Consider the following 10,334-nt stretch of genomic DNA (forward strand, 5'->3'; position numbering starts at 1 on the left):
CCTACACCGTATTGGTGCGACGTTACTCGTATGCCTTGTCGCTTTCGTTGCGACACTCGCGTCTTCCATCGACTCTGCAGTTCTTACCAGAGCGTCTGCCGATTTTGGGGTTTCGGAGGTGGCGGAGTCGTTGGCTACTGCACTCTTTTTGGTAGGCTTCGGCTTCGGGGCTCTTTTGCTGAGGTAAGTTGGACGAACGAATCGCATATAGACTATCAACTGACATCGTATCTTCACCTTTGTAGCCCGCTCTCGGAGCTCCTCGGACGATATCCAGTCTATCTTGGTTCGCTCCTTGTCTTCGCGTGTTGGACTCTGGGATCCGCTTTAGCCCCGAATTTTGGGGCCCAGATTGTCTTCAGATTCCTAGCTGGGTTTTCTGCTAGTACTCCTCTCACGGTTGCGGGCGGCTCTGTGGGGGACCTATGGAGTCCAGTGGAAAAGACATTCGCCTTTCCACTATTCGCGATACCCGCGTTCGGTGGACCAGTCTTGGGTGAGTCTTCATTTCCAGCCTGTTTCTTCGAACTCACTAATCATACATGAAACTAGGCCCAGTGATAGGTGCTTACATTGGCTACGAGCAAGATATCAGCTGGAGATGGACCGAGTGGATAACATTGATCTTGATCGGAGTAACCTTCACGCTGATATTGCTCTTCAAAAGAGAATCATTCGGACCGCGTCTTTTGCACTACAAAGCACATCATTTCCGGAATTTTACAGGGAACAAGCGTTTCCTCACTGCGACAGAAGCGTCGCATGGCTCTATCGGCGAACTGTTATCCAAATCTTTTCTCCGACCGTTTCTTCTCTGTACACAGCCAATCGTCGTGGCTTTCACTATTTACTTGATGATCGTCTACATCATACTGTTCACGTTCTTGGATGGGTATGTAAATCTTCAAGGCCACAGAACGCCTCAGATAGTGGATACAACTAACGTCTTCGCAGATACCCTTACATCTTTGCGGAAACTTTCGACATCAACGAGGGGCTATCCAATATCTGCTTCGTTGGTTTGTTCATCGGCATAGTTCTTTCCGCGCTTCTTGTTCCAGTGGCATACCGCAGAACCGTGCGACAACTCGAGAAGGATGGAGACGATGGATCTGGCAAAGCTATACACCGCGAGTCAAGATTGTTTTTTGCAATGATTGGAGCACCTACACTGCCTATTGGTCTCTTCTGGATGGGGTGGACTGACTACGTACGTATTCGCCATGCCTGTCTATATTCATGAGTCTAACCAGCTGTAGGCTTCGGTGTCGATCTGGTCGCCTCTAGCGGCGTCGTTGCTCGTTGGCTTCAGCAACATTTGCATCTTCATGTCCGCGTACATGTACATCATCGACAGCTACGAAGCATATGCAGCATCGGCCTTGACGTTTGTCGCGCTGGTCCGATATATTGCAGCTGGTGGGATGACTGTTGTTGGTATTCCAATGTACAGGAACTTGGGGACTCATTGGACTTTGACTCTGCTTGGTATCATCAGTGTCGTAGCACTGCCAATTCCCTACGTACTTTATCGCTTCGGGCCAAGCCTCCGAAAACGCAGCAAGTGGGCAGTACAATAAGGCTCATATGGTGCGCGAGATGATGATTCTTGTGTCAAATCTAGACGTGAGAGCACGCGCGGTCTTGAGCAAGAGCAGGGATTTGAATAAGCATGTTCTATTGCTCAGTCTCACAGAGGTTTTCGGGTAGACGTGATGGTTTAAATGACAAAAGGTCATGGCTCGATACAAAAAAGCTCGGATGAAGAGGCTTTACTGCTGGCATCGCGTTCCTCTGGCGGGAGGATGATCGACATTAGCCCGAATATACTGTTGTTTCAGACATACAAGTCTTCGTGATCAATGGGTGCACATGCCCTTCCAGGACCTGCGCATCGCACGCTCGGTACTATGACACGCTTCCAGAAGCGATACTAGTCCAATTCCAGAACAGACGCGTCGTGATCTCGCGACGCGACTGATGACGTATCTTCGATACAATACAGAGACAAGCTTATCACCAGCTGCTCGCAAAGCAAAGAAGGTGACAGCGTCGGGTAAAGCGACCACTGATCTTACAACCAGCTCGTGGAGGAAGCTGCAGAATCGTAGTTATTCCACCGGTGCGTCGAGTGAAATCTATTCCGTCGGTTTATACCACGCAGTATGAGGTGGAGGCTGGCCCACGCCCGTGCCATCGTTGCCGACATACTTGCAGAGAACGCAACAGTAACATGATGTTCTCCAGCAAAAGTCGCGTTGGAAGTCGTAGGCGCGTTGACTCGAGGAACAGGCCACTTTAGTTGGGTGCTCATATCGCTTCGAACACAATCTCCTGAACCCAGTCCTCACGATCCTCAGAGCCCAACGCGCGTGCAGTATCCTCCCGTGCGCGCAAAGTCTTCTCCAACATATCATCAGATAATTTACCGAGCCAAACTTTCGCTGCCGATCCCTACGACTTGCAGCAAGTATTCCGTTTCCCATATTTCAACGTTTTGATGTTGCAGGGTTCGGTACGAAGCGCTGTATACGGCGCAAGCGACGGTTCAAGACGTCTCCACAAAAGTCGGGGACAGGGGGCACACTTGTCAACATCCCTACAAACGAGAACGTGCCGCAATCATACCTATGAAAGTTGAAAAAGGGTCAGCGTACCTTCCCCATGCAGACATTGCAGCGTGGTGTGCACATCGGAGATTTTCTTCTGCCGTGGTTGAGCTTGGTGGGGGTCCACATGTAATTTTGTAGGAAGATGGGGGCGCCGACCAATCGTAGTGCCTCGTGTGGCGTGAAAGGGTTTGGACACGGCTGGTACAGATAGACGATAGGTGTTACAAATTGGTGAGGGTCCGACGATGCGATAACAGGCTTGCGCCTAGACTTGGGCAAATCCTCTGCATTTGCTCGATGCTGCTTTAAGCAGATATCGCATCTATCTGACAACGATGTTCTGGTATCGCGACTACGCGAGTGTTAGCTGTGACGCGGCGACATCATGATCGTTCAAGATCGCCAGAAACGGATACCACATGTGTTGTGATACTGTAGGTGAGAAACGGAAGCAAGAAATGAGCGCAGGTCTCTCCAGTCGGCATGTACGAACAAGGACTAATACCAAGCATTGCTAGTGTGAACCGAACACGGTGCGGTATCTAGTGCGGATACGACATCGTGGTGGTATTGTCCTTATAGCCAGTGTAGTCAAACGGCGCACGCTTATGTGTCGTGCTATACCCTCTCTCATCGCGTCGTGATCTCGTACTGTTTTACTTCTGCTCCTTCAACTTGTCTTCAATCTCCTCCAAATCCTCGGCACTGTCGATCTCGATGATGCGGTTGACCTCACTTGTGTTCCGCATGAGCTCTTTTGCGCCGGCGTACAGCATCTTCACCTCGCTGTTGCATGTGATGGGCAGGTAGTATAGCATGACGTATGGCACGGATAACCGTCCCGAGTCCTATCAAGTCTCAGCTTCCTTGCGTTGTGTATGATGCGTGTGGCGTACGAGGGTCAACGGGTAGCTCAAGAGCACAAATCGCGGTGCGTGGTCTGGGAGCTCATCGGCGAGACTCTGTACGTCGGTGTAGACCTCATCGTCCGACTGGCGTACTTCGAGCGTCTTCTTATCGATTTCGTCTGGCGCGCATAGGCGTCAGCGCCATTGTAGAGGGCAGGGCCGCGGCTGGCTGTGGCAGGAACGACTGCGGCAAAAGCAGACCTAGGGATACGAACAGATAACGGCCTGGGGGTCTTTGGCGCGCGAGGTGCCCAGGCGGAACTTGCGTAGCTTGGACTTGGTCTCTTCAGAGAAGGTGTATAGTCGTGCCTCGGAAGACTGGGCCGAAGTATTAGCGAACGACCCGGCATGACGCGCGTAGCAGCGAAGTGATGGCGGCACTTGCCATGATTTCGCACGATGCAGCAGACCTAGGTTGGCAACGGGCGTTTGAGGATGATCGGGGGTGGTGTAGGGCTGAGGAAGTCTGCCGGGCGGGATACGTTCGTTAGCGGGGTCCATGGGCGGGGGTTCCTGAGGTCGCGGATGGCGCTAGCTAATGCACTACCGTCAAGTCGATACACCCTCACCTTTCTAGAAGGCTTTTCTTTCTCATGCACCTAGCTACTCATACCCTCTTCCCCCTGAGTTACTCGTCTTGATCCATGTTCGGACGACTGAATCAGGTTGCCAGGCACTTGTCTCGTCCTATCCCCAACTTTGCTCATCGTTCTGCCGCCTCGTTCCGTCCATCGATAACGTCATCAGTCATGGCTTCGACACAACAGAAGAGTTTGATTCACACAGCGGGTTGTTTGATCATTGGCGATGAAGTCCTTGGAGGCAAGGTATGTATGTGGGAATCGATTGACAATACTGACAGCTGACGTGAAACATAGACAGTCGACACGAACTCGGTAGACTATGCCGCATCAACGGCGTGGTACCTCGACTAATGTCACACAGGCCTACTTTGCCAAGTTCTGCTTCTCACTGGGCATCAACCTGCGCCGCATCGAAGTCATTGCTGACGACGAAGGCGAGATCATCGAAGCCGTGCAACGCATGTCGAAGAATTACGACATGGTTGTGACGAGCGGCGGTATTGGTCCCACGTGAGTGCAGCGTATTCGCTACACTACTCAGCCGCTGAGCTAATGGGCGTCTAGTCACGACGACATCACGTACCAGTCGATAGCGAAGGCTTTCGGCTTGCCGTTGAAGTTACACGATGCAGCATTCCAGCGCATGAAGCGCCTGTCGAAGCCGCACAAGTCTCAGCCCGACTTTGACTGGAACGTTGAGTCTCCAGCGCTTAAAGCCAAGAAACGCATGGTGGAGCTGCCTATCGATGATTCTAAATCAGATGAAGATCAAGTGGTTTTTGTCAGCGAGTCGCTTTGGGTTCCCGTTAGCGTTGTGAACGGTAACATCCATATTTTGCCCGGGGTGCCTAGATTGTTTGAAGCGATGCTGGACGGGCTGAAGCCCCGCATCCTGCCTAGACTGACGGATCCGGAGGGCAAAGGCGTGCTGCGGATCCTCATCTCGACTCCGATGGCTGAGAGTGCCGTTGCTGGATATCTGACCGAGCTCGCAGCCAAGGCAGAGCCGAAGGGGGTCAAGGTGGGAAGCTACCCAAGGTGGGGAAAGGACCACAACACGGTAACGCTAGTCGGACGCGACCGCGAGTTCATGGAAAGTTTGGTGCCTGAGGTAGAAAAGGCGGTTCAGGGGAGGCGCGTAGCGGTTGAGGGCGAGGACGACGCTGACACGTCTGACAAGGACTCGTAGAGGGTGAGCCGAGGAAGTAGTGCCGCAGCCACAGTGTATATATTTGAGTGTCTAGACGCAGGGACTTTTGTCAAAATAGAATGCCTGTGAAGATGATGTTGGGACTAGACGACGGCTAGGGTGCTTCTCGAAGATTTGGCGAAGCAGCTGTGCCGCGTCCACGCTGGACCCTGGGAGAGGGCTAGGTGAGGATTCAGACAGAGTCGGTCACCGTGGTGCTCGGGGCGATGGTCGCGGATGGTGGCAGAGGGTACCCGCCGACCCCGCTTGGGAGGGTTCCGTGTGGGCGTAGCCTGAGGGTTCCTGGCATGGGCATCAGTGTGCTTCACGGCTGGCACCCGCATATTCGGGCAGTCACATGCACGGGAGACATGCAAACGCGAAAGCGACGCGGTGTGCGGCTAGACAGCCAACGTCTTTTGCGGCCGCCTCCCCCTTCGCATCATGTCGAACCATCCCTTGCGCACAGTAGTGGTTCGTGGGCAGCGTCCGTGCATGTGGGCGTCGGCGCTGGGATCGCATGGAAGCGTCGGAGGCGCGCCCATGCAGTGCGCTGCAGACATGTGCCGCCGCTTTAGGTGCCTTTGTTTTGGCGCGGCGTGAAGGGCAGCGGAAGGGCAGCGGACGTGGGCAGGCGTGCGCGCAGAGGCATGCAGCAGCAAATGGCAGCCCGGTGCAGGCAAACGCCCTGAGCCTGTCTCGCGCGTGCAGCACTCGCCTTGTGGTGTGGTGGAGCGGCGGCGGGCGTCCTTTTTGGTTGGCAGGGCTAGCAGGCTAGCGCTCTGGCCGCGCGCGCGCCCATGTCCTAGTCAGCGAAGTCAGCGTAGCGCAGCCCATGTTCCTTCAAAGCCCCAGACGGAGCTAGAGGGTCGTTTTTGCTACCGAGATCATCCTGCTCGTCTCTCCCGTCCTCCTCTACCGCGACGACTCTCCTGGCCATCTCCCTCGCTGCTGATAATCCGGCCACGACCTCACCACCACCGCCCAAGCCGCCCGATACGCCTGTCGCATCGCCACCACGCCCGCCGCCCGTGATCGCCGCCCCTACAGCCTCCTTCTCTTCTCTTCTGCTCTGCTCTGCTCTACTAGACCTATACCCTATACCCTAATTCCCATCGCCCGCGACCTGTAACCGTCCGGCACCTCCCTCACATTCACAATGGCATCAAAGGTAGGCGCCCAGCACCGCCCGCGCCGCACGCGCCCCTGCTAACCCGCGCCACTGCTAACCCGCGCCAGTTTCTCCGAGAGTACAAGCTGGTAGTCGTCGGCGGCGGTGGAGTCGGAAAGTCGTGTTTGACTATCCAGCTGATCCAGAGCCACTTCGTAGACGAGTACGACCCGACCATCGAAGGTGAGCTATTACGATCCGCCGCGTCATGCGCAAAAGCAAGCTAACAGCGCCAGACTCGTACCGCAAGCAGTGCGTCATCGACGACGAGGTTGCGCTGCTCGATGTGCTCGACACAGCCGGCCAGGAGGAGTACTCGGCCATGCGCGAGCAGTACATGCGCACAGGAGAGGGCTTCCTGCTCGTCTACTCGATAACCGACAGGCAGAGCTTCGAGGAGATCATGACATTCCAGCAACAGATCCTGAGAGTAAAGGACAAGGACTACTTCCCCATGATCGTCGTTGGCAACAAGTGCGATCTCGACGGCGAGAGGCAGGTGTCGACACAAGGTACGTTTGTATCCCATCCCTGACCACCTGCACGTGCTGACCCTTGCACAGAGGGCCAGACTTTGGCGCGCAACTTTGGCTGCAAATTCATCGAGACATCGGCCAAATCCCGCATCAACGTTGACAACGCCTTCTACGACATCGTACGCGAGATCCGCAGATACAACAAGGAAATGTCCTCCTACACAGGTGCCCCTGGCTCAAACGGAAATGGCCCCACAAAGCAGACATTCGACACCGATGACCAGGCCGAGAAGAAGGGCTGCTGTGGATGCACAGTCATGTAAGGAGATGGAAGCCATGATTCTTGTTGTGGAGAGATACCTACACCGCTGGGTTCGGTCGACCGCCCTGGCCATTGGCGGTGCTGCTTGGGCCAGCAGAAGAAAACACGCGATGCTACTGTTACGTACTGTCAGCTCACCTTCGCCTACGAAGGCCTGTCGTTCAAACACCTCTTCTTTTCGATACTGTCACTTAGGGTTCGCATTACGGGCTAACGGATTCACGTCTGCTGGATGCGCCTCCGAACACCCTACTTCTACTACTGGTATCGACTCCGTCTTTCTTATCTGGTGGCGCTCTTCGTGTTCGCGTTCATCTATCTAGACCGATTTCTTTATGGCATTTTGATCGGTACACTGTATTCCCTCCTGTCGGCACCATGCAGCACGCTTCGGGGAGTCAAAAGATTTCATTATTTTTTTGACAGCTTTTAGGGTCGTTTAACTTTACCTACCTTCTATGAACATAATTCATCTCTACTCGCATCACCACACAGCCTCGTCTTCTGCTCACAACACTTCCCGTTCGCTACAGCATAGCGGCAAAATACAACCCACATGCACGTCTTGACGTGCTGTCGCACCCCGCACGAACACCTTTGATCCAGATTGCCAGCTCACGTTGCATGGCGACTGCTGCTGGCGGTGCATTCACGTTCCTCGGCGACCAGCGGCGATGCAATCGCAGAGATCATCCGCTTGGAGCCACAAGCGCGTGGTGTTTCGACTCGCGAGCCTTGCCCGGGCGTCGCCATTGGACGTAGATTATCACAGAGATGGCGCTATCCCTGCACGGCCGTTTCAGGGCCTACACCCCGACTGAAAGAGGGGAAGTCGATCAGGAGAGAGGCAAGTGGGCATCGGCAATGCACACGCGTGTCTCAAAAGCGACGCGATAGTGACTGGATTAGGGCCGACTGACCCAGGAGCTTTTCTCCGGGCGAACACCAGAACTCGCAGATCGCCATGATTTCGTGAAACACTAGGTTGGGGCTGCTTCCCAGAACCCGATGCGCCGTTCCTGCCGCATCCGCAACACGTGTGGCACGTGCCCAGTACGTCAACTCAACCTTCACGTCCTGGAGATCGGTTCGCTTCACTTGACCACTTTGCGGTCCTTCTTGACAAATATTTTCTCTCCTGTCCAACTGCAATCAAGGCGCGGCCCGACAATGTGGATATTCAGCAATTATTTACACCCGCCGCTGTTTAGGCTATTCCCAAAGTGTCCCCAAACGGGAAGTACGCCCTGCCCGCATCGGCACGGATGATGACCTTGTTCGGCCTGTTCGCTGTACACCAGTTCGGCTGCAGCTTCACTCGCTGCTATATGCACCTAAGCGTTGCAACGCCGTTGCATGCGCCTTGTTGCGGGTGGAAAGCCACTCATGTGGCCACTTCATTATCCCTGTAGTACGCTGATCTTCGTAGCAAACACGCAACCCACGGCGTTCGCTATACATTCGGGAAAAGTGTTCGTTCGACGGATAGTGATCTATTGTCAAGACGAGCTGTGGAGTGCCTCGGGCCCTAGGTTCATACGTCTCTTTCCCCATCCGTGCGCAAACTGCATGGCGGATGATCGATATCGGGATGCCCACAATAGCTCGCTTATGCACAGGTTCCAATGAATGTCTCCTTTCGTAGTTCACACGGAGCTGGACCATGTAAGCAGAAATCAGGCTGGGCTCCATCTCATCAGAGCAGTTACGAGCTATGTCGCGTATCAATCACCATGCGTGTGCCAGAGATGAAGGGAATTGAGATCCTGTAAAGAAAAGCCCATAGTGACTCTACACCAATTGCATCAGGATAGCAAACTCTTGCTCGCACCCTGAAGTTCAGCATGATCAGACTCATGTAATTTGTATCGTCAGCGATTGGAGCTTCGGGTATATTACGAACCTCCCACAACACAGCCTGCTGTCAAAATGTATGCTATGGTATTTCCACCAACACGGCCTCACTGCAGCCGAATCTCAAAATAAGGCTGTCGGTCCACGCGCGCTAAACTATCGTTACCGGCCCGTACCTGCACACATGTTCCCATGTGGCAGCTCCCGCAGGCCGGCCCTGCAACCTTAGCTAATAATGCGACAGCATGACGCGCAGCTGATGCAACTGTAAAAGGTACGCCGAGGAGGTGAGCGTCTTACATACATATATCGCACAGATCGGCACTCAGCGGAGGGATCTAGACCCTGACGTTAGCGGATTGACAGGCCTAGTGCGGGAACCACATTGAACGTCCCGTACATCACAACTTCCCCGCCATGAACGCGATGAAAGAGCTTGAAAAGGTCGACGCAGTCGGTCTACTAAGTCTACAGCCGGAATGCACTTGATATACATCTTGACAATGCACCACATCAACATCCATCCGTGGTGCAGCGTGACTCGGACCCCCCAGCGCTACTACCAAGTGCTTTGTCTTCATCGTCGATTCCACACCAGTCGACACCCCAGCTTCGGACCTGATTGGAACGGCATCATGTAGAGCCGTCGCTTCACGACCCAAACTCACGATCCTCGATCTCACATTTTGGTATCGAGATCCAAAGTCCCTGGTTTATTGCTGCTTCTGGAAATTGCCGCTCCAGAGCGTGGATTGCAGGTCAAAACGCGGTGCTGAACGCCAGCCAATAGACAGAGACTTGCGACGCGGTGGTAAGATGCGTACCAAAAAGTACGATGCTGACGGTGCGTGGTTGAAGTGCGTTACGCCTTAGCTCGACCTGTCTGTGCTGGCGGGTTGCGGAGGAGTCGTGTTCGAGTTCTTTGGGTATGACGTCTTTGGCTCCTTCCTCTTCTATATTGCACAAACTCACCCCACACTTCTACCTTTTCAACGCATAGCTGCAGCGTCGCATATCTGTATAAGTGATGAGTAATTCCACACATTCTCTCAAACTGGACATGCTTTTACACTGGCACAAGCCGCTTTCGACTCGTGTCCATCTTGCATGCTCGGGAACTTCCGTCCGCATACGCCATTGACCTCACCATCTACGACATCCGGGGACACGATAGCTCTTTTGTAACTCTAGCACCAAAAAAGAAACATTGCCATCGTT

General features: G+C 53.9%; 4 protein-coding genes across 4 annotated transcripts; 2 read left to right on the forward strand and 2 right to left on the reverse strand.

Moving 5' to 3' along the window:
• Nucleotides 1–997: 997 nt before the first annotated feature.
• On the reverse strand, nt 998–1,330 carry J4E79_008903 (uncharacterized protein; the record flags this gene model as incomplete). Its single annotated transcript, XM_049357755.1, has 2 exons — nt 998–1,121; nt 1,251–1,330. The coding sequence occupies 2 exons, from the start codon at nt 1,328–1,330 to the stop codon at nt 998–1,000; spliced, it is 204 nt and encodes a 67-aa protein (XP_049207794.1).
• A 1,938-nt stretch (nt 1,331–3,268) lies between these two features.
• Nucleotides 3,269–4,021, reverse strand: J4E79_008904 (uncharacterized protein; the record flags this gene model as incomplete). Its single annotated transcript, XM_049357756.1, has 3 exons — nt 3,269–3,460; nt 3,509–3,639; nt 3,736–4,021. The coding sequence occupies 3 exons, from the start codon at nt 4,019–4,021 to the stop codon at nt 3,269–3,271; spliced, it is 609 nt and encodes a 202-aa protein (XP_049207795.1).
• Nucleotides 4,022–4,269: 248 nt separating this feature from the next.
• Nucleotides 4,270–5,293, forward strand: J4E79_008905 (uncharacterized protein; the record flags this gene model as incomplete). The annotated part of the gene is made up of 4 exons (XM_049357757.1): nt 4,270–4,347; nt 4,399–4,416; nt 4,466–4,614; nt 4,669–5,293. The coding sequence occupies 4 exons, from the start codon at nt 4,270–4,272 to the stop codon at nt 5,291–5,293; spliced, it is 870 nt and encodes a 289-aa protein (XP_049207796.1).
• Nucleotides 5,294–6,452: 1,159 nt separating this feature from the next.
• RAS1_1 (Ras GTPase) lies at nt 6,453–7,263 on the forward strand (the record flags this gene model as incomplete). The annotated part of the gene is made up of 4 exons (XM_049357758.1): nt 6,453–6,464; nt 6,533–6,647; nt 6,701–6,976; nt 7,028–7,263. The coding sequence occupies 4 exons, from the start codon at nt 6,453–6,455 to the stop codon at nt 7,261–7,263; spliced, it is 639 nt and encodes a 212-aa protein (XP_049207797.1).
• Between the last annotated feature and the right edge of the window lie 3,071 nt (nt 7,264–10,334).

This window comes from Alternaria viburni (assembly GCF_023758015.1).
Source record: "Alternaria viburni strain BMP 2772 chromosome Unknown scaffold_22, whole genome shotgun sequence".
Lineage (NCBI taxonomy): Eukaryota > Fungi > Ascomycota > Dothideomycetes > Pleosporales > Pleosporaceae > Alternaria > Alternaria viburni.